The sequence below is a fragment of the Corylus avellana genome, chromosome ca7 (assembly GCF_901000735.1).
Source record: "Corylus avellana chromosome ca7, CavTom2PMs-1.0".
Classification (NCBI taxonomy): Eukaryota; Viridiplantae; Streptophyta; class Magnoliopsida; order Fagales; family Betulaceae; genus Corylus; species Corylus avellana.
Genome location: NC_081547.1, coordinates 10464702 through 10489041, shown reverse-complemented (window position 1 = coordinate 10489041; position 24340 = coordinate 10464702). Strand labels below are relative to the sequence as shown.

Genomic DNA, 24340 nt, shown 5'->3' with positions numbered 1-24340 from the left:
TACAAAACATTTTCCTTTTCACTAATTACAAAAGCAACATAGAATGGTGTATCCTGTTCACTGGTTTCCTTAATTTAAAATACAAATTTACAATACAAAACATTTGTTTGTACATTTCTCTACTTTATAAATATTGATTTTTTTTTAGTGAACCCGAAGTATAAAAATGTGAAGCTATACAGAAAATTGTAACGAAAGAAAGAAAGTCGTCTGTCAGCTTCAAAACTTTAATCCTAAATCACACATACTATACAAGAAATCTGCACTCAATGCTACCCAAATCTGACCCACAAACCCACAAGAGTGCTTTAGAGGAAGAAGTCTTCTCAGCAAAAACCAACTTTCGAATGCTGAAGTTGTTTTCTAGGCTAAGGCCCAGTTGGGAACTTCTGATAAATATCATATTAGCAAGCTAAAGCTCCCTACAGTAAAGATGTACTCAAGGGATTTGCAAAGAAATGGTCACGAAAAACAGATTTTGTAATGCTGAGGTTGCTCCCAAGGAGAGTACCAAGAATGGCAGGGGGCACATTGGATGTAGTTTGATGGATCTTCTTTACATAGAGGTGTTCGTCCAGAATCATCAACTCCAACAGTTTTCTACAGCTCTGTAAGAAATTTAGAACTTACATTAGCATTTATTCACAAGGAAGGAACAAGTAGTAGTCCATAGATACGCAAATTCATCAAATGATGACCAAATTTGATAATCCCCACATGGAGCAAAGGAAATTATTCACAAAGGGCGAGGGACTAATGTTTTCCAACATCTATTGCATAGTAGGATAATTTAAGCTCTGTAGACTATATACTTTCACCATACACCTATAAAAATAAGCAATTCAAAAGTTTACCTGAGGATTCAATATATCCATCTGACGAATAATGTCATCCTAACAAAAAAGATGGAAAAAGCAATGTGAGAAAACATCAAAAGATTGTCTAAAAAGAGAGAGAGAGAGAGAGGCCCTAGATGAAACAAAAGGCTTTTTCTTTCTTCCCAATAAACCTAAACCTAAAACATCTCATTCAAAAATTTTAAACTTCTGTGTGCTGACGGAGTGGACCAATGGGAGTCGTGGCTAAAGCAAAGGGGGGCCAACTGGAATTTGGAGATAACCTGCAGCACAGCAACTCAACTCCTTTTGGTTCTTTTTTTTCCTCTTTGAGGACCAAAGATATGAAATCCAATAAGCACTGCCAAAGAACCTTGTTGCTGCAGCCACAACTCAGCAGCACCATCACAAAGCCTTTTCAAATTTGAAGCAATTTGCAAAAACACAATTTGTTGGGCAATATTATTTTGAAATTAAAAGTTTTGCGACAACATCATTGCTCCACCCAGCACCTCCACCTCAAAGCTCTTTCAAAATTTTGAAGCAATTTGTAAAAATACAATATGTTCTGCAAGATACTTTTGAAATTAAAAAGTTTTGTGAAAACATCACTGGTAGTTTAAAATTTTGAAGCTTTCTCATTAGCAACCAAACTTTTTGTTGGCGCCACCTGTTAAAAGAAAAACTTTGCAAACTATGAAGAATTTTGGTAAAACAAAAGGATGAATTGAAAAAGGCATGTACCTCTAATATCCCAGGATTTTGCATCACTAGTCCAAGAACACGCCGTCTAAGTCCCTTATAAACAATTTTGTTAATGGTCCCATCTCCATTTATCCATGGCAATATTGGCATACAAATTTCACCAGAACAGATTATAATGGTTTCATCCTCATTTTCTCCTGCAGGTAAAACATTTTTGCCCTGCTTGCAACCTTCAAGTGAATTGCTTGTTTGATTTTCATTTGAGGGCTCAGTGACCTCCTCGGGAAGATTAAGGATTGTCACTTTGTGCAGATTTCCCTCACTCAAGTTAATTTTTCTCTGTGAATTAGCATGATCAATAAGACGATTTTCTGGCAGGAAGATCAAATGGCTGTCATCAGTTCTTCCCAAGGACCTCATCGATGAAGGTAGTTTGATATCTTGAGAAAAATCAGACATTGAAGTCAAAAAATACTTGGAACGATATAGAGAATCAACAACGCGAACGGAGTCATAAGCATTGACCTGTATAAAGCAAACACACATTTGAACTAATGGAAAATGCAAGGTTTAACTCAGATATGTGATTAAAGTATTAAAATCGCATGTATGAACATCTTCAGGTAAGATTTCAAATTAACTAACCCAACCCCAGCATTCCAAGTTGAAACTTAAGCCTCTAAGAAGTCAGTTTGTGACAAAATTCTTCTGATGTTTCGCGATTCCTCTTCCACCAAAAAGCTCATAAACGGCTTGCTACCAGAAACAAATTCAGCCACACCTCAACAAGAACCATTACTCATAAACTCTAATTTGAGTACCCAACTCTGACTGAACTTCTAGTTCTAATAATGTTAAACAGGACAACAACAAAACATAGAGCACACATGAAATGTCAATATTCAACATGCCATATGGGATGTAAGAAGGTAGGACCAAGCCCACCATGCATGGGGCAGTGTACAACAGTACTGCAGGTACACCATAATAGCAGTTTTTCAAGATTAAAATATATTTTCAATGGCTAAAGCATTAGAAAATCTAACCTTGAAGGCTTGGTGAAATGCTTGTAGCACGTCAATGATAAGTTCAGGGATCCTTTTTTCTAAAAAGGAACAAGAAGAAAATAATTAATCCAATGAAACATACACATGAATATCATTCTTCCTGAAACTGAAAGCAGACACATGTATGCTCATTAGAACACAAAAGATATAGCATTTCTACCTGGCATATTTATGAGTCGGGAAACTTCTTCAATGCTCAAACCTTGGTCACCAGCCTTCTTAATGGCAGCAGAAACAGTCCTAAAAACCTCAGGATGGATGGGACTTACTTGTTCTTGATCAGAAGGTTTTGACATCAAATGTTCAGCAAAGCCTGCCATAGCTTCCCAAGGTGACTCACTATGATGCCTGGCTACAGGGACAAAGGCATCTGAATTAAGAATTTCCTTCATATGTTCAGCATGCGGGGAGCTACTGCTCTGACCCAAAGCAATGGTGGATGGATCATTCCCATCAAGAAAAAGTTCACAAGTACAGCTACTCTCATCTTTGAACAATTCTACAGCATCGGCTATCGCAATTGTTGCATGACGTACAGATACCATGATGCCAGGAAAACCTTTTTCCCGACGAGAAATAATTTCACCCTCATTTGCCAATGAAGTTTTTAGTTTCTTAGCCTTATCACTAACACAAGATTCATTGTTATCATTTTTACGTTTCAAGTTTCTCAGGTCTTCAGCCTCTCCAACACCTTCCTCGGGCAAGTGTGGAGAAATGGACAGTTCACCTGAAGAAACTAGAGCAAACAAAAGGAAAATGTCACCACAATGTAACTCTTCAGAAAGATTTATACCCCTCTCCATAAGATCTTTTTCCTTTTCATGGAGCCAACTAGTAAATTTAGCAGCTCTCTTTCCAGTATTAATTGGAAATTTTGACTTAGAAACACCATGCAAGAACTGCAGTGAAAGTTCAAAAGGTTGAGTCCCGTTACCCCCAACCTACCAAAATGTGAAAGTTTGATAAGAAGGCAATTTACGTAGAAATCTCACATTAGATGAATAGAACTGTAAGATGGATATAGAAGCTACAAAATAAGTAAGTCATATGAACAGAACCACACATTTTTTGATAAGCAATGTAAGTTCATTGAAAGGGTAGAAGGTACACATAAAGTATACAAGAAAACCCCAAAAGTATAGAAAAAGAAGAACAAAATTCCAAAACTCAAAAAAATTAGAAACAAGCAAAATATTTCATGCTACTCTATGTATAAAGGGATTGTAACATCATAAAAAAAAATACTATAAATATAACATAGACATCTCTTATTGAATTTATAAGCGTAGGGAAGTGAAGAAATAATATACTAAACTCCAATGCTGTTTCCAATATGTGTGAGACAGAACAAAGCAATACACTGCTCAAGTAATATGACCCACCAACAACAGATGGACACTTCATTCCACAGAGAAACCCATCAACTTCTAACACCTAGAAAACTTTCTTTTTGTAGCTCTCAAACCTAGGATTTAAAGCATCAGCAACAAAGGTTTCTTAGAAGCCAATCATTTAGAAAGGAAAAACCTACTTTAAGATTAGAACTACAGATCTTACTGAAGGAAAGTCTGGACAATGTGGAGCTTATAAGTAATTTGAGCTGAATCTAGTCCTATTCTATTTCCATTGCAAGTAAAAACCTCGTACAAGAAAAAAAAAAATTGACAAAAAGGGTCAAGGCGGCAGCATACATTGTTGACATGATGCTCAAGGAGGTCCAGAACATGGTTGTCTACAACCTCAGTACTGACGTACCAAATGGTCCCAACAATAAATGTTCTCATTACAGAATCAAGTGATTACCAAATCAATGCTCTCAACAGACTGAATAGCCGACTCAATCAAAGATAGCATGCATAAAACCCAAGATTATGATGTGTTTGAATATCAGTTGGCAAGGAAACATGTCAGCATCAGGACCCCTACACTTAAAGATGGGAACATCCTAATGACAAAGGTGCATGTTAAATAGGTTTGTAGTAAGAAGATAAACCATAATGACTTACTAACCCTAATAACTTTTCTAACAGTGCAGATCAACAGGCTATGCTGCAACAGCCACTGAACAACCACGTAGCAGACAAGCAGTACTTATGATATTTCAGCTTGAGATGCATTTTATTTGGCAGTTTTCTGGATGTTAAATACCGTTGGATGGGTTACATTTTATTGGCATGGAAGCACAGCACATTATCATTTAGTAATGTTTGTTTAACAATTTAATGAATCTTCACTTCTTTGATGGGAAGTTAAGAGATTATCTACAACTGAACTCTTCACAACTTATCAATGGAAATAACCCTTTTGGCATATTGTTTATCAGTTTGGGCGTGGATGTTATTATTTCGACATCTTGTTTGAGCTACTACATCTTTACAACCCAAAATTTATCCAAGACCAGTGAGTTCATACAACATATGTGCAGGTTTACGACACAGTTGGACACAAATGGTACTGAAACTGTTTGATATATATATATTTTTTTTATTGGCAAGTTACACATGCATCTAGTTGGTTTCATAACCAACCCTCTAACTCCTTTCTTATAGGGGAGGGAGTTGTCATTTGAGCTAGAGGTCATTGGCTTGAAACTAATCGAAACTTGGCCCAAACAATGAGCTCCCTACCTAGTTGGAATCACATTCTCTTACTTTGAGAACCAGTCTAACCTGGCAGTCGGACCAGCTGAACCCTGAGCTAGACACTTTCAATTCAACACTCTTACAACCCGATCTATACATGAACCGGTCAAATCCAGGCCTAGCCCGGTTGAATGAAAAGGCAGGTTTGAGATTAAACAGGTTACAAACTGATTGGTATGACTGGGGCATGAGTAACAAAGTAACACATGGTTAGAAAGTTAATTTGTGGAAACAATTTAAAGACGTGACATGAAGCATGAAGTACAAGGTTGGTACAGGATGGCGAGCATATCTGTGCTGCCTTTTTTTTTTTTTTTTACACTTGATCTTTATTATGCACAAGACAACAATAAATTTTTATCAACCAGCGGTTCACTCAGTGATTGGAACAGTAAACAACTCCCTTGGCTTATTTAACATCCAATATGGTTTTGATTACTAAGCACATCGCATGACTCTAGATTTAAGTAACATTTAAGACATGGACACGTTGGTGCAAGAGTGCTTGATAATAGCCAAATGAGCTACAAGGACTAAAAGAAGGCCCAAAAGAACATGAGTTTAATTAAATATATGATTTTAAGAGGATGAGACTGCATGCTTATCTCCCAGTACCAAAAAATTGACTTGACAATGTACCATACTAGGACCTTAATCCATTTGCATAGCCAATCACCTTAGAATGCATGCAATCAAAAAACCAGAAAAACAGAACTAACCATGATTTTATTCTCTCTAAGGTAGTTAAATGCTGCAAAAAGATCATGCTGTGAGTAACGCCGTAAAATTTCTGCTAGCAGATTCGGTACTGCCGGTGCTGCCGAGGTGCTTAAAAAGACAAGCTTAAATAGCTCTACAGCATTGGAAACAGCCAATGATTCATGTACTCGTCTACTAACATTTACCCCTTCATTCAAAAGCTTAATAAACTTCTGATGAAGGCGATGACGTGATTTTCGGACAAAATTTTTCTGTAGTATCCCACCATGGTTCTGAACATCCTGACGAGCAGTATCTGATGCAACCAATTCAGATTCCTGAGAATCCTGCAAGCAAAAATATATGTTATAGCCAGTCAGGCATTCAAAAGCACATATATAAAAAGCATATATTTATATTGCTGAACATCAATGTGCACGCACATTATGGTGAGGCTTGATTAATTGGAAGGGTCCTCATAACTTAGCACTTACTGGGGTTAGATTGAGAATGACAAAGAGAGAGAGAACAACCAGTTTGATACATTCAATCACATTGATTGAACACTACAGCTACTTAATTGCATCAACGTATGCTGAGTCTTGTCTCAGATTAACTTTCTTTCTTTCTTTTTTATGAGTAATAATACTAAAAAGAAGCTCCAAATGGAGCGCAATCCAAGTAAATAGGTTGTATTCTCAAATAAAAAGATTTCAGAAGTAATAGACACCAATTATTTATGAAAGAGAAGTTGGGGGCATTTACATATTTTTCAGCATTCTTGCTTATTAGATTTGACGACTCCTCATATGCAGATCCAACTCTTTTGGAGGTCTCCAGTTTAGCCATCCTCTTGTACAGAATAACCTCATCAAGAGCTGTTTTTATGCTTTTGTCATCAATATCATCCCATGGCGTTTCCTCCAAACCCATCTGTTGGATATGTTCTTCACCGTTGGAAAAATTCCTGTTGAGACCTTCCACCAGTGAACTTCGCACAAGTAGTCTACAATCATCTTTATTTAGTGACCTGTTCTGGGCTTTTTCTAGATGTTTAGCATACCGTTCACTGAGCATGTTACAGAGCCTCATTAGGGCTTTTCTAAATTTTCTGTTAGTGTTCAGTAATGCCATTCTTTTCTTACAGGTACTTGGAGGTGCTGGAAGGTCAGGAAGTGAAGCCCAATTTGTGCGATGATATTTTGCGCCAAGAGCTGCACGGTGTCTTACATATTGGATCACCAATTGCCTGAAAGGAAGATACTATGTTAGGTGAATACAAAGAGATAAAATCAAAAACATGTAAAGAATTATATTCTTTACTTTTCTTCTCTGTTAAGGAATTAATTCAATCATCAGATAGATCAAATAGACAATTGACCCCAAGCATAGAAGTACATGTATGGCATACACGCATAAGATGAAGTTCTACCATCAGGTAATTTTGACAGATCAATTTATATAATTATCATGTAATCTTCCGAACGACTATACCACTTGGCCAACTTGGCATGGAACTTTTATACATGAGCCCTTTACAAAATGATCCCAATGATATTTTATACATCTTTCTTTACCTGTCAGCTTCATCTGTCCATGAAAACCTTCTTTGACGAGTTGGATTATTGTTCGAAAAGGCACACCGACTGATAAAGGAATGATACTCATCTTCACTTGGTCCTGGATCCCCGGTTTCTATATCATCATACTCTTGAATTGTTTGCAAATTAATGTTATGCTCTCCTGAATGAGAGGCAAAAACATTTTTCTCTTCCATAAATTGGTTAACAGTATCAGGTGATCTATTAAATCTCTGCTTGTCCAACTGTCCAGTTTCAGTGTCAACTCTGGTGAGCTTTATTGACCTCACTTTGGAAGATCTTTCCCTGCTCTGAGAAGATGAACTGCGTTTTCTTTTGACTGGTTGGAACTCATCCCCTTTACCCTGAAATCTATTAAGACGTTGTTGGCGCTTATCATAATACACACGAAGCACCTGCAAGTGGCATTTAAAGTGACAAACAAGCTTCATGTTAAATAAGGGAAAAAATAAAGACATAGTATAGTATATATTATATTCTGTTGTGCAAAAGACCACAATTATGGTAAATAAGGCAAGGCAATCATATGCAATAACACCAAGATTTACGTGGTTCCCTCAATGTGAGGTATGTCCACAGACGAAGGTGATCATGAAAAAATTCACTATCAAAGATGGAGTACAAAACTGTGAATGAAAAATCACTTAGAACCCAAAGCCCATACACCCAAATCTCACTTTCATGCAAGACATAATTTTGTTTTACACAATTCTCTAGTCCTAACATATAAAGGAGAACATGAGAAAAGAAAAGAGATTGCAACTCACACCAACAAACTGTATATGCGCAGTTCAAAGTCTTCCTCTTTTCTCTCTTGCGGTGTGGCTACTCTTCACTGTGCGGCGCCTCTCTTTTTTCTTTATTCACTCTTTCACGCTAGGCTCTACCATAACACACCAAGTTGTGTGACGCACATAAAACAAGAGAAATAGGCTTGTGTTTTTTCTCTGATTCGTCAAAAGAGCTGAAGTCCCCTTTTTATAACATGTTAAGTCGGCAATAATAGAAGAGTCTCATTAAGTGGGCCCCACAACCTGAATTCAAGTCACGTCCAACAAATCTTCACCTTGACTTGAATTTCATTAAGTCTAACAATATCAATCTTCTTCGGATGTCTCCTCCATAGCCCCTAAGGCAATCGCAATCCACAAGTACCATTCAAGTTCAAGTATCTCTTGAGCCTGAGCATAGGACCTAGTTTAGACAAAACAGCACGCTTCTCTACCAGTCATGTTCGCAACAAAGCTTTCTAGCCAACTTTGTCTTCCTGTAGACCCATCTGCACCTTTTAACCTTCTTTCCCTTTAGCAATTCTACCTTTTACCTCTACAGACGATGGATCTCTACTACCTGCTATTAAGGCAAAAGAAACCATATCCTCAAATTCATACCTCTCTTGTGTTTTTCGATCGCGTTTCTCCATGCCTCTTACTAAAGAATAAGGCACTTCTTGGTGTTGTGAATTCTTGAAAATTGATGGTCATCAAATACACCCGTGGGTGAACTCTCATCAAACTCCACCTTCACGACTTGTTTCCCTTTTTGGCTATCAGTTGATGCTTCATCCTCACCCTTTCTTAGCATATAGGCTTCATCAAACATCAAAGCTCTGCTAACAATTTTCTTCTTTGAAACCTATCCATAGCATAGCCTATAACCCTTAATGCCAGATTCCAAACCAAAGCATATACACTCTTGACTTCATATCTATTTTTGACTATTCTACACTTTGCACGTGAAAGTATGTAAGGCAACCAAATATTTTTAACATTGAATAATCAACCGATTTATCTAACCATACTTCTTCTGGAACCTTGAAATCAATCGTTATAGATTGAGATCGGTTGGTGACAACGCATGCATAATTAACTGCCTCACAGAAACTCTTTGGCAATCCTACATTCAACCTTATGCATCTTGGCAACTCCATTTTATTCTGGAGTCCGTTTAACCATGAAGTGACAAGTAATGCTTTCTATTTTGCAAAATTCCAAGAATTCAATGTCTATGTACTCCAATCCATTGTCAGATCTCAGATACTTAGTTCTACTGAATACTGAACCTTAGTTCTAATACCATTTGTTGTGTAAAATACCACAATTAGTATAAATAAGGCAAGACAATCACACGCAATAACACTGAGATTTACATGGTTCCCTCAATGTGAGATACATCCACAAGTAGAGGCGATCACGAAGAAATTCATTATCAAAGATGGAGTACAAAACTGTGTCAATTGCACTGAATACCTCTCAATGTGAGGGTTTCTCATATTATATAGAAATTGTATATCTAATTACAAGGCTGTATCTCCACGATTACAACAATCTAGGAGAACAAATAAGGCAACTAAAATCCACCTATTAATTACAAGATACTATAGCTATTTTTTTTTATAAGTAATTATGATATAAAACAAAAGCGCAGAGGGGCGCAACCCACATACATGGGAAGTATAAAAGAGGGCGCCTAAGAGGGAGAAAAATGAAAAAGGAAATCAGAGAAGCTAATCCCTATAGGAGCTAGCCAAGCAGCCGTCTAGGAATACAAAGTAAAGAATAAAAAATGAGTCAATTCCTCTATAGTCCTAGTGGAGTTCTCAAAGCATCTAGCATTCCTTTCATTCCAAATACACCACATAAGACACAGAGGGATCATCTTCCACACTACCGCGCTTCGAGAACAGCCTCCCGACCACCAGCAATTGAACAAGCCCCTCACCTTGCAAGGCATGACCCAATGCAACCCAAATCGATCAAAAATAGTATGCCAAAGAACACTTCCGATCTCGCAATGGAGAAGAAGATGATCGACTGACTCTCCATTCTTCTTGCACATACAACACCACTCCACTACCACTAGATTCCTCTTCCGCAAGGTGTCGTGAGTCAAAATTTTGCCTAAGGCCGCAGTCCACCCGAAAAAAGCCACTCGCAAAGGCACCTTTGTACGCCAAATGCTCTTCCAAGGAAACACCTCATGGTCAAATTTGGACAAGGCCTTGAAGAGAGACTTAACCTCGAACTTGCCTTTCTTAGACGATGACCATCGAATACGATCCATAGAACCTGTGGAAGTCTTGCACGAGTACAACCGATCAAAGAAAGAACATGCTCTTCCAAGATATATAGCTCTTCCAAGATACTATAGCTATAATACAAGAACATGCCATAACTAGAGAGACTAATTATGGCTAGATATATATGTTGTATCTAACTAACAAACTGTGAGTAGAAAATCACTTAGAACCCAAAGCCCATACACCCAAATCTCACTCTCATGTGAGACAGAGAATTTTCTTTTACACAATTCTCTAGTCCTAGCACATAAAGGAGAACATGAGAAAAGAAAAGATATTGCAACTCACACCAACAACCTGTATGTGCGTAATTCAAAGTCTTCTTTTTTTCTCTCTTGCCTATGGCTACACTTCATTGTGTGGCACCTCTCTTTTTTCTTTATTCATTCTTTCACGCTAGGCTCTACCATAACACACCAAGTTGTGCAGCGCACACAAAACAAGAGAAATAAGCTTCTTGTGTTTTATCTCTGATTTGTCAAAAGAGCCGAAGTCCCCTTTTTATAACACGTTAAGTTGGCAATAGTAGAAGAGTCACAAACCGAATAGGAAAGGAAAAGACAGTGGGCCCCACAACCTAAATTCAAGTCATGTCCAACATATTCATATTGGACTAGAAAACCCATCGATTAAAGTGACACAGAAGCAGTGCAAAAACAAACAAAAGAATAAAACGATCAAATTGTGTTTTGTACAAGCAGAAGACAGAAAAAGTTGAACTTAGGGTATGAATGGCGCAAAAACAGGAAGTGCTCGAACTAGAAACCGAAAGAAATTCAGCTCTGTCAATAAAAATTCTAGTTATCAAGCAAATGTAATTACATTAAACTCCCTCTTGACATGTCCATTAATAGGCTAAAAAGGCGTGCTCTAAGATATTATGAAATCTTTATTTTTCAACACTTTGTATTTTTAGACAACTGCATATGTTTCTCCTTAGTGATTAATTATCATGATCTTTTTGTTCTTTTTATCCTTACTATGTAGATGACTTCTCTTATATACTAGGGGCACCCTATGCTCTTAACGATAGCTCCATTAATTATCAAAAGAATTAGAGTACAATTTTTATTTAGATGATAAATAATGCTAAATATAGCCACATTTGACTTCAATTTATTAAGCACCACAGGAAGACATTCAAAGGGAATGGGATAGGTATTGAGTCCAAATTTTATAGCTGATGACATCAATGAAATGAAATCAAACTTTAAAAAAAAAAAAATGTTATGCTTTGATTTCAAACAACCAAATTTTATACTCTCACATAGTCCCTCTTCCTTCTTATTTTAAATTTTGAAGTAGTAAGTTGAAGAGAAATCTTAGAATCATCTAACCAAACTAGAAGATAATCTAACCTGCTCTAAGGTGAGATTGAGATCCTTCGCAATCTTCTCACAATCTTTATATGAAAGTTTTTCACTTAGATCATCCTGCACCACACGGTGTATGAGCTCAGCACGCTGATCAGCTGTCATTACCCTAACTGAAGCCCATGACCGAAAAAGGAAAGCCTGCAAAATAAATTTAAAATAAATTGACAATTATCTGGACATAGCCAATATTACAGTTTTGCACACGGCAGTCTCTTTGATAGGCATTTCACAACCTGACAAATTCCAAAAGACTACATACAATGCAGACAGCACAAATTGAAGGCTATAATCACTCTATGATTAAACCTATAATTGACATGTTTAGCTCAAAAATGATAGCATGCATTTTAAAAGTTTGCGATGAACAAAGTCTAAAATCATTGAATATAGACACACTTAGGAAACATTATCCCAAGTGCATACCTCATGAACAGCAGATCCAGGGAATGCAAGTAAAGCAGATTCAACATCAGCAGCAGCATAGCTATACTCCAAAGTTTGCCAATACTCATCAACAGCTGCTCTACTTGACAGGATAAAGTCATGTCTCATTCGTGGGCGTAGATCAAGAGCACTAAAACTTAAAGATGTTGCATATTTTGAAAGTGGTTCCTCTATGTAAGGCTTAAGCTCCATTGCATGTGTAAAAATGGCATGTGGGACCTCGAGTCCTTTAAGATGTCCATCAGTTATCATTCGAATCAACTACATCAAAGAACAAGCTGTCAGACAAGATAGCATTAAGGTAAATTACATGCTGCCCCCCTTAAATAACACCCTATTTGCACTTACACCCATAAATTATGATTCACTTCAACTTGTTTTCCCAAACTACCATTTTGTTCCGAGTAGCATCCCGGGTTAGATTTAGTCGTTAGTTGTGACGGAAACCATCACATGTGAGTTGCACGAGATGCAATGGTGTTTTTTTCGTGACATTTACCATTTTAGGGTTAATTACACCTTATCCCTCAAACTAACACCCCGTTGCTCTTACATTCATATACTATGCCACGTGAAGCGTTTTCTGTCCATATTAACGGCCAAATCTGACTCAGGGTGCTACTTGGAACAAAGTGGTAGTTTGGGGCAACAAGTAACAGTTTATGGCTATAAGTGCAAATGAAGTGTTAGCATGGGAGGCAAAGTGTAATTAATCCTAACATTAATATACTACAATAAAAGAGAATAACAACACTGTTTTACAAGAGCAGCCCTAATTCACAAGGGGGACGGGGAAGCTGTCCAGAACTATATTTATGGCAGCTAGAGCTGCAAACAAAATGGGTCATGGTCTGTATTCAACTAGACTAAGAGTTGATTTTTGAATATTTCATTGGAACCAAAACCAAATACAATCATTTAGGTACTTGGATCTTGCTAAATCAGCATCCTACCTCTTTAAATCCTCAAAATAGTTGCATAAACCAGAGAAATACTTACTACAGTACTACAGTGAAAGATGTCAAACTGTAATAGCCCTCCTACACCTAACCAGTATAATAAGTAAACACAGTCAAAAAAACAACTTCAAGTGAAGATTTCTTACAGAGCAGCTTGCAATATCTTCGCCTAATATTCAAAAGAAATACAAATGGGTGAGAGTATTTGCCAAACTGAAGTCCCAATCATATCAAAGCTTCCATACCACAATACTATAGACCATTTTTTTTAATGAATAAAAAAACTACAGGCCATTAGTATGGAGAAAAATGTTGCTTTCTTTAATCTATGCATATTAATATTGATCTGTCAATGGCATGACTGCTAAAGACACCCCAACTGGTTAGTTTCTACAATGTTGCACGTCCTTTGAAATGAGACGTGGCTTCAGTTAAAATGGATAAGATGCAGCAGACGTTTTGAAAGTACAGATAACACTAAAATTGAAAAATATTTTAAAAATGATCAAGAAACTATACCTTCAACCGCAGTAAAATGTCAATAACCAATGAAAGCCTTCCAGTAGCATGAGTATCCATCAGATGCTTGTACTCCTGAATAGGAAGATCAGAGAGAAGCAATCCCCTCTTACACTTCTCAATCATATCATCAAATTTTTGAGTGGATCCCACAACTTGTAAGAACAGCTCAACTGGAATGGCCTTAATTGCTGCTTCTAATGAAAACAGTTTGCAACTACTCTGAGGGCTATTCACCTCATAGACATGTTTTTCAGATGACGAAGCACCACTAGAACCAGCTGAGCTATTCAGGTAATCCCACAGAAAGCAATGCAGCAGCTTTGCACGAACCATTTTTGCCAATATAAATCCATTAGCACGCATGGCTTCTGATCTAACAGCTTGGACATCAGAACCTACATGATTCTCAGTCCTCTGAACACCCTTCAAAACAGGAACTGATTCCTCATTCTTCCCCCGAGATGAACCCTGGCCACGACTTTGCATTTCAAAAGACCTATGTCTATCATGAATTTCACCAAGTAGTTCAGGGGATAAACTTTGAATAGATGGGTGCAGAACCACCTGAGTGACACGGCTACGGCCAAAATTTGTGACAACAGGAGCATTAATGTGTACACATTTGCAGTGCCCTTGTTGCTGAAGTTTGTTTAGAATTCGGTCAATGGTCTTCCTATCGGTTGTTGTGTACTTGTCCTTCTCAAGACTCACAAGCCATTTATAAAGCTCACCTCTCAGAATGAACTTCTCATCCTGAACAAGAATAATAACGTGTTGCTTCTAGTTATTGAAATATAGAAAAGTACATAGAAAATAAAAATAACTGCCCCACCATATTCCCTCCTCCCAAAATGAAGCCTTCAAGAAGTAGATGGTGACACAAACCTGTAACCGTTCAAGTATTCTTTGCTCCCTTCGAGCGCCATCCACAGTCAAAGTCAGACACGGATACCTCTGATATGATCCAGGATTAAGTGGATTCAAGACAGCAAGAGGAGGTGTTTCTGATGAAGCAACATTTGTTTCGAGCCTTGTGCTCACAATATTAAGTTCTGCATCGGATACTGAGCCTCTTGGCTCATGGAATGAGTTGCCAGCATCAAGAAGCATACTATTAGACTCACCATCCCCAGGGGTTCCATGAGAAACTTCGGTATTAATTTGACTATATATCATTTTTCCAGGACTAGCAACATCACCTTCTGAAGCTGATGGATCATACTCTGAAAGAATTTGAGATGATCTCCTAGAAGCATCTAGATTGCCAACAGGGAGATTGGAAACTATATTTTCATCAACAAAATTTTTTGATTTATTCAAAAACACATTAGCAGATTCAGAACTCAAATTCCCAGATGTCCAAACTCGATATAACATGCATTTTTTGTGGTTTTCTGCTTGCAGATGCATTCCAAATCTAGAGAATATATTAACCAGCCGGTTATAGTTCTTTTTGTTGTCAATCCCCAGCCTCTTGCATACCTGATTTAGCAAATACAAATATGCAAGTGAAATAATAGTTTAGATGCAACATTTATGCATTTGTAGGGATGTATCATACAAAGCAAGCTCTAATAAAAGGACCATTAAAGGGCTACGAAAACAAAAGAGAAATGTACCACCGAAGGATTAATTTACAGAAAATCCACCTGAGCCTTGCCATTAGTGACTACTAAACAGTAAAGTTAGGAATGCAATTTTACCTTGCAGGACAATACATGCATAACTTGATTCATTGGAGTACGGCCCATATATCATGTCAGATTTTGGATGGGTGTCTAAGTGTCATATTCATTCAATGCCCAAACCTAGGACACAAGGACCTAAAACATCAGTAACTAACAGCTTGTTTGGCTGCAATGCTTTTTTTTTTTTACAAGTAAACAAATTTCATTAAAAAATTAAGGGCACACCCAACTATACATGAAGTATACAAGAAATATGCCTAACTAGAAAAAAAAAAAAAAAAAATCATGAAAACCAGAAATATGGAAATAATCATATGCTACCATCCAAAGGAAAAGGGTATTGAAGACGAAGGCCTTTTAACTTTGCCACCATCCTCTCATTATCTTCAAAGCTTCGGTCATTCATTTCTCTCCAAATACACCACGTCATGCAGAGCAGAACCATCTTCCAAACAGCTTCCCTTTGAGAACTACCAAACTGCCATTTCCAATAAGCTACTAGCTATGTCAAATAGAGTAAAAGGTGGTCAATGGTTTCTCTACTCTTTTTACACAAGCATCATCGATCTACCACAATGATATGCCGCTTTCTTAATTATCCAAAGTGAGGATCTTACCTAAAACAGCCGACCAAGTGAAGAAAGCCACCCTCAAAGGGGCCTTACTCTGCCAAACCTCTAAAGAAAGGGAGTGTTGTCATGGAGTATTAAGACATTATAGAACGTTCTTACATCAAACAACCCACTCTTAGAAGGGTCCCAATCATGCACCACATTCAGATAATGGAGTTTAAGGTGGTCAATGACTCAATGGTTTCTCTACTCTTTTTACACAAGCATCATCGATCTACCGCAATGATATGCCGCTTTCTTAATTATCCAAAGTGAGGATCCTACCTAAAACAGCCAACCAAGTGAAGAACGCCACCCTCAAAGGGGCCTTACTCTGCCAAACCTCTAAAGAAAGGGAGTGTTGTCATGGAGGATTAAGACATTATAGAACGTTCTTACATCAAACAACCCACTCTTAGAAGGGTCCCAATCATGCACCACATTCAGATAATTAACATTCTACTAAGGAGAGCCATTAGAAAACAAAAGATGATCTACCACGAATGCATCCCTAAAGTAAGCAGTGGTAAACAACTCCGGAGATGCTACTTTAAGGGGCTGCTCCCCACACCACACGTCATGCCAAAAACTAATCTTTGAATCGTCACCCACCTCAAATTTATTATATCTAGACAATTCCTCCTAACCCCTCAATGAATTTCCAGAGACCCACCACACATGACCCATTGACTCCATTAGAGCACCACCAACCCCACTAACTACCATATTTGAAGTCCACTATCAATCTGCACAAAGTCTCTCTCTCATACATGTAATGCCATAACCACTTCCCTATAAGAGCTAGGTTGAACATGAGTAAATTTTGAACCCCCAAATCCCCCTAAAAATTTAGAGAATACACATTGGACAAGTTTACCAGGTGAAATTTGACCTCTTCACCTATGCAGATTTGGCTTAAAAAACAGACACCCAACAGAAGACCTAGGTACTTCATGGGCAATGGGGAGAACCTGTATCCCAAAATCCTAGCCGAACCTTCTACATTATTGACATTATCAACATGAACCAATTTTGACTTAGCCAAATTAATCTAGACTTCTTTCAAACGTGCCTTTAGCATGAAAGTCATGAAAGACCTTCATAATATCTTCTTTCAAAACATTCCAGCAAGCTTGGAAGAACGCTATAGAGTAACCGACAAGGCCCAAAACCTTATCACTATTCATAGCTTTCACCACTTCCAATACCTCCCCTTCCTCAAACACTCTCCAACCACTCAACCTCACCAATAGAGTCAAAAGAAAGGTCGTCCAACTTAGGCTGCCAATTGAATTATTCAGTATACAAATTATTATTAAATTGCAAGATGTGCTCATTGATATCAACCTGGTCAGTAGAAACTATACCATCAACTAACAAAGATTCAATGGAGTTATTTCTTCTATTAGAGTTGGTTATTTGATGAAAAAACTGTGTGCACTTGTCACCCTCCCTTAACCACAAGGCCCTAGATTCTGCCTCCAACTCACCTCCTCCATGAGAGCGGACCTCTCTCCAAATCACTAATAACTTTCGCCTTCCTCACTTTCTCCTCACCACATAAGGCACTCTCTTCTTCAACAATTTCAAGACCATGTAACTCTTCCAACATAAGTTTTTTCTACCTCTCTTCATTGCCAAACAACTCCTCATTCCAACTTCTTAAATCAATTTTCAATGTCTTAAGCTTGCAGGCTACAATGACACTCAAAGAGACTTGGACGTTATAAGAATTCCACCATTGTTTCACCCTATCTATAAAACCCTCGGATTTTAGCCACATATTCTTGAATTTGAAATACCTTCTACCCCCTTAAAGTTTATGCAATCAAGAAGGATCGAGAAGTGGTCCGAGCAAAGTATAGGAAGCCCCCTTTGGGACACACTAAGAAGTTGGGCTTCCCCATCCGAAGAGACAAAAAACCTATCAATCCTCGACCATGAGGGAAGATCCCAATTGCTCGACCAAGTAAAGGTTCCACCAACAAGAGGAAATCCATTAGACCCTAATCAAAAATGAAATCTGAGAATTCCACCATAGAAGAATTAAAACGTGCTTCTCCTGATCTTTCACTAGGGAAACGAGTGACATTAAAATCTCCCCTAATGCACCAAGGCAAGTTCCACCAACTAAGTAAATTTTCCAATTCATTCCAAAGAAGTCTTCTGTCCCCATCAGAATTAGGGTCATAAACACCCACAAAGCCCAGGTGAAATGATCATCAACATTTCTAAATGAACAAGCATGAGTAAACTCCCCCCACACACTTGTCTATTTTTTTCACCACCCTCCAATCTCACATAAGCAAAGCTCCACCAAAAGCATGTCTAGAGTCTAAACAACACCAATCCACATGCAGGAACCACATAAACTGCGAACAACACAACAAGACGTGCTCCAACTTAGTTTCCTAAAAACAAACAACATCAGCCTTCCATTATTTGAGTAAATTCCTTACCCTTAGGCGTCTATCCCCCTCATTCAACCCTCTTACGTTCCAAGATAACCACTTCGGCTTCATTAAGAACTAAGAAACCCCTACCCTTACCTCTTCCACGGCTTGAACAACCACCTTTAGGGTCATAATTTATGGAGCAATCCAATCTTTTTAACTCCATAGGTTCCCGGAGCAACACCTTAGACACAGAACCACCAACGAGATCCCCCTTAGGCACTACAACCCCTAAAACATTCTGATCAGAGCTAATCAAAGAGATTGAACTACTGTCAGCAAGTTCTGAACTCCTCTCAATGCTTCCCTCCACAAGCGGCAACCGTTTGGCAAAACAATGATCTAAAGGCATAGAAGAGTTGGCGAGGGATCCCTCCACAACCACGCCCAATGGAGGTTGAAGATCAACGACAGAGATAGCTATGCTGCATGGTAGGTCCACCAGGCTGAACAAAATGAGCACCCAAGCCCTTCACCATGTCCAAGTCTGAAAATGAAGGCCCAGATTCTGCTTTCACTCTCCACTTGAGCAAATGTTTGGCTCTAGCCTTCAACAATTCTTAGAGAAAAACAATTTTCAATAACTTGTCAATCCCTATCCTCATTCCCATATTTTCATATTTATCTTTTTTTAAAAAAAAAAATAATTAATTTCTTGGCTTAGTGTAAGATAGAAATATGTTTATCTAATCTTTAACAAAATGAATAAATTAATGAATGAAAGCGAAAGAAATGAAGTTTAATCCCCCTTTCTAGTCTAGCGAACCAATCACTTCCCAAAAGATCCTAGGGCTTAGCTTGAGCACCACTAGAGCCCATCAGGGACTTACCTTTAGAGAGCGGTTTAGATTGGGCTACAAGATGCAAGCCTAACAGACTTGCTACAAAGGGTGTCTTAGAAGGAAAGAAATCTTCTGGGTATGGGCTTTGGCTCTCCAACCACAATACCCTCTAGGCCTGGCCTACTTCTTAAACCACCACAGCCATTGCCCATATCAATCCACTCAATACAACGAGACACGTTCGACTTTATACAAACCAACGTCTCTCTTAGGGTGCGAAAAAATAATAATAATAATAATAATAATAATAATAATTCAACCAAAAGTCCCTTGTCCTCCCTCAAGCAAACTTCACCAATGAAAGATTAGGGATCTTCCGAACCCCCAAACGGTACCTACCCAATCAGAATATCTCCCTTCAGTGCAAACACAATAAAATTTCCAAATATACTCCTTGTCGATGAGGACGATGCCAAAAAGTTCCTCGATCCCACAAGTACCTTTGCATATGACCTATTCCGAACCACCTCCACTGGAGATTTCAATAACGCACCGACTCGCTTTCACCCAAGGCAAGTGATGAACAACTGCCTATGAACCCCAGCTGACCCACTGCTGTATAACGACCGGAAAAATTGCAGTATTGAATGCACCTCTGAGATGAAAAACATCCACCCTTTACCACCTCTACCTTCCGGCACTAGGATAAATTCCCTCTGTCTGCCTCCACGTACTCCGCCATATCCACCATAACCAAGAAATGCCCATGCTTATGAGAGCAACGCTAGGCAAGAAGAGTTTGGGTACCAACTCTAGAGCATCTCCAAAATTCCTTTCACCCCTCCTCAAGAACTAAAGCCTCTACAGTGGCTAACAACCAAGAGATACTAACTTTACCCAAGCAGTAGATCGAACATTACCCATACTCCTTTCAAGAATCCATATAACATAATAGAACTACTGGCATGCGCTATCATATGCCAACGAAAGAGAGGGTGTGTTATGCCAATGTTAGAAGTTAGAACAACCAAGACCAATTTGAGTATCAAATTTAATAGAAAAATAAATCCATGGACAAATTCTTTTTTTGATAAGTAATAAGAAGTTTTATTGAAAAGCGTAAAGGCGCCCCTGAGTACACTGGGAGTATACAACAGGATCACTTAACTAAAAAAGGAAAATCGAGCAAGAAAATCCATGGCCAAATTCTAGGGCCTTCTTTAGAACAATTTTAAATGCTGAAAACACTTTTCATAGTTATCCAAACAAGCTTTCAGATGTGGTTCCCACAAAAAACATTATTCAGTTTTCATTTTCGAAAACACACAAAAGACTAATTAAGAAAGAAAAATTTAGAAAACTTCCCCCACTTTCATATAAGAATGTTTGAAAATACATGCTCAGGTTTTTTAAAAACAAGTAAGAAATAGGCTTTGAAAACACAATTGAACCTTTCATGCATAGTGACAAGTGGAAGCTGGCCTCCACTTAAGAAAAAAAAATTGGAGGCTGACCTCCATATGATGGAGGCTGCCCCTTCATCGGAGGTGACAAAGGTGGGTCTCCCCTCCCCACCTCCCCCATTGATAAGGGGCGGCTCTCAGCCACCCCCACTCTCACAGCCACTGCCAGTCCCCCCCCCCCCCCTTTTGCGTTTTCTTGTTGTTTTTTTAGAAAATGGTATAATTGTAATTCTCTTCAGACTTAGTAAAAAGATTGACGGAATCTGTACGGGATTGGATCGAATAATTGATTTAATAATGGGTACAAACTCAAGGTGCTATAAGATAGAAATAGAATTCAAGGAGTGATTTAGTAATTTTTCTCTTTTTTTGTTTCTTTATATTTTCGAAAATTATTTTCAATATTACATCCAAACAATTTTTGGGTTTTCTTTTTTCTTTCAGAAACACTTTTCAAATATTGTTATCCAAACAAGTTTTCAGATGTGAGCCCTACAGAACACTTTTCAGTTTTCAAACACTGAAAACACTTTTTAAACCGCAAAACAGAAAACACTTTTCAAATACTAATCCAAAAGTACTCGGCTTTTCTTGATCTCCACTATAGAAGAAATTGTTTCTACGTACCAAGCAAATAAGGCATAAGCACTTTATTTCTTGTATTCTATACAAAACCTTTTATCAAACAGGCAATGGCACAACTTTTCATTTGTCAGGACAATCATGACATAGTATAGAAATGTCCTCATATATTATATTATCTTCTTAGAAGACCTAAGATACTGAAGTGTGCAAATCAGAATCTTTTAAGTTTGAGATACTCATGATTAAATCAAAGCATGACGCCAATATAACTCGGGGAGAGAGCTGGATTTAGACATATATGGGAATGTCAACAAACTAATGAGGAAATATTACCAAAAGAAAGTAAATAGACTTTAGAAGCAACACCAATATGAATTAAGTGAAGAAAATAAATTATTGCACACACCTCCATCACAGTCAATCCCTCTGATCCAGCTGCATCAATCATATCATATATCTGATGCTCAATGGGAAGCTCTACAAGTTGCTCAGTGATTTGAGATTTCTTTCCAAAGTTCACTTGCTGTTCTTCCTCAAAATTATCATCTCCACATCCAAGAGTTTTTGGTTCAAAGTTCTTTGGCGAAAAACTTTTGAGCAAACGCAGGCAAGACTCAATCTAACAAAAGCAAATTGACCATAGTCATTCCAAAGAATGTAAACAGTCCAAACTCGTCTTTTAGAATCCGCACACTTTGTACACAAAAACAATACTGACCGTAATCAAAATAGAGAACAAAGAAAAAGCAACTGTTTTCAGAAATAGATGCATAAACTAGTATCACAAATAGATTTAAATGGGAGACAAACAGACTAATGTAAATTCTAGGGAATACAATCTTGGAGTGTGCACTCAAGAAGACTTGTAAAGAAAATTTATAAGCCTACCTTCCCATTCACTTTGGCATCAAACTGCTCAACAATGTGGGCATCTTTCAACCTGTCACAAATCTGGTAGCACATTGTGCAGGGAACAAAATGGTGAAAAAATCAAAGGTAACAAAAAATAAAAATAGCTAATCCAAAAAACAGATAAACAGTTTAGTTAAGATTTACTTTTCTCCAGTCTTTATGCCCTGAAGGAGCTCCACAATAACCAAGATCCTTTTTTATATCTGAGACAACAAGAACCTTCAATAAAAGAATGGCATGAAACAAAATCAGCATAAGTGGTATAAAGTAATAGGAGAGGCCCATCAAATTTGAACAAGATTGACCTTGTCATTGGCTTCTTCAAGTTTATCACAGACAGCTTTCATTGCCGGTAGATAATCCTTTACATGCACATCCTCTTTTACACATTTTCCGGAAAAACCATCTCTATGTGTGCCACTTTCATCGGCTTTCCCTACATTTTCTATAGTCCATTCTTCCTTGGTAATCTCAATTTTTTGTTGGGAGCCCAATGCTTTTGCATAGCGATACAAGTACATTAAATTGGTAGTCACACTCTGACTGTTTTTTGGCTCCCCTTCATTGCCAGCTTCTTTCGTCCTTACAACTGCAGATTGCCTCACAATCAACCCTTGACATTCAAGGTTCCTCACTACATAAAACAAGTTCTTCCCTTCAATGCCAAATTCCTTGCCCAGTTGACTTTGTGTAATCCCATTTGTTCTGCAAGTACCCAATCTGTTAATGATCGTTCATAGACCTACTTAACCAACTCAACATTGTTCTCTCATTTTAATAAAACAAAAATAAAAGTCAAATAGAAGTATAGAACCACGATTCTCAAAGTGAATTGCAATCATTCAAAGTTTTCCATTTAAATAAATTGGCAAACAGGCACACGGATACACATTGAGAGAGAGAGAGAGAGAGAGAGAGAGTCCCGGTTCTACTTCAACCAATCCTAATATATCATGAAAAGAGGATTGAGATAATTGAAAAGTAGATTTTTTCTGGAAAATTACACACAAACTTGTCACCAGAACCACACCATTCCACAAAAACTGACTTTCGCACAAGTGTATTAACACAGAAAAAAGTTTCCCATCTCATTATAAACATACACATAATCTAAATTGAGCTCCATTCAAATACCCACTTCATATACAAGCATATGTTCAACAAAATCACCATCTTTAAACACAAACAAAATAAGATGTAGCTGAGTAGACCTTACCTAGCGATGGCGAGGCGTTCCAGTGCGCGTCTTTGTGGGGAAGACATGTTGGCATTGGCGGACTGAACGTTGTAAAGCCCAACAAAGTTGTCCCTCAAATGCTCTTTGGCAACAATCTTCAAGTTCAGCTTCTGGGCATCTTCGAAAGACTGAATTGAAGGGTCAGAGGCACTGTGTGAGACATTTTGGGCTTGGAATTGGAGGGTCGGGACGCTTAAAAGTCCGCCCCAGATGGCCTTCTTGACGCCCGGGGAGAGGTCCAGGTTCGAGGTCGAGAGGGCTGGTTGGAGCCGGGTCCAGAGGGTCGGGAGAGCGACGCCGTTCTGCCCCTGTGAACAGATTTCTTCGAGTGCTGAGTTGATGATTGTGTCCATGGAAAAGCATAGTAGAAGACTGACTTTATTCGATAATGGATGTTCAGTGTGTGTATGTGTATGTTAATGCCTAATGGGGGAGAGATATGTTGAGAATTGAGGTTACTTGTGGGGGCGGTAAGGCCGGGACAAGAGGAGTGTCATTGAGGCTGAGCAAAGGGAAGACTGAGTGAGGAAAAGAATAGGAGGGTGTTTGGGCCGCTTGTCTTTCGGTTGGGACGGTTTATGGATAATTGGGTCATTGGCAAAGTTGTTGCAGTTTATGGAGTCAAGGGGGTTATGGTTGTAATTCCAATTAATTTATTTGAGAGGACCTGGATGCA

At 38.2% G+C, this 24340-nt stretch overlaps 1 protein-coding gene across 1 annotated transcript; it reads right to left on the bottom strand.

Moving 5' to 3' along the window:
* Positions 1-24215, bottom strand: LOC132186320 (uncharacterized). The gene is made up of 17 exons (XM_059600229.1): positions 23644-24215; positions 22733-23132; positions 22572-22646; positions 22404-22466; positions 21922-22134; positions 14819-15415; positions 13931-14686; positions 12432-12713; positions 11991-12146; positions 7530-7948; positions 6718-7201; positions 5973-6299; positions 2769-3552; positions 2588-2646; positions 1581-2066; positions 855-893; positions 1-608 (listed from the first exon to the last, which is right to left on the bottom strand). The coding sequence occupies exons 1-17, from the start codon at positions 24015-24017 to the stop codon at positions 423-425; spliced, it is 5700 nt and encodes a 1899-aa protein (XP_059456212.1). The 5' UTR covers positions 24018-24215; the 3' UTR covers positions 1-422.
* Positions 24216-24340: the final 125 nt, after the last annotated feature.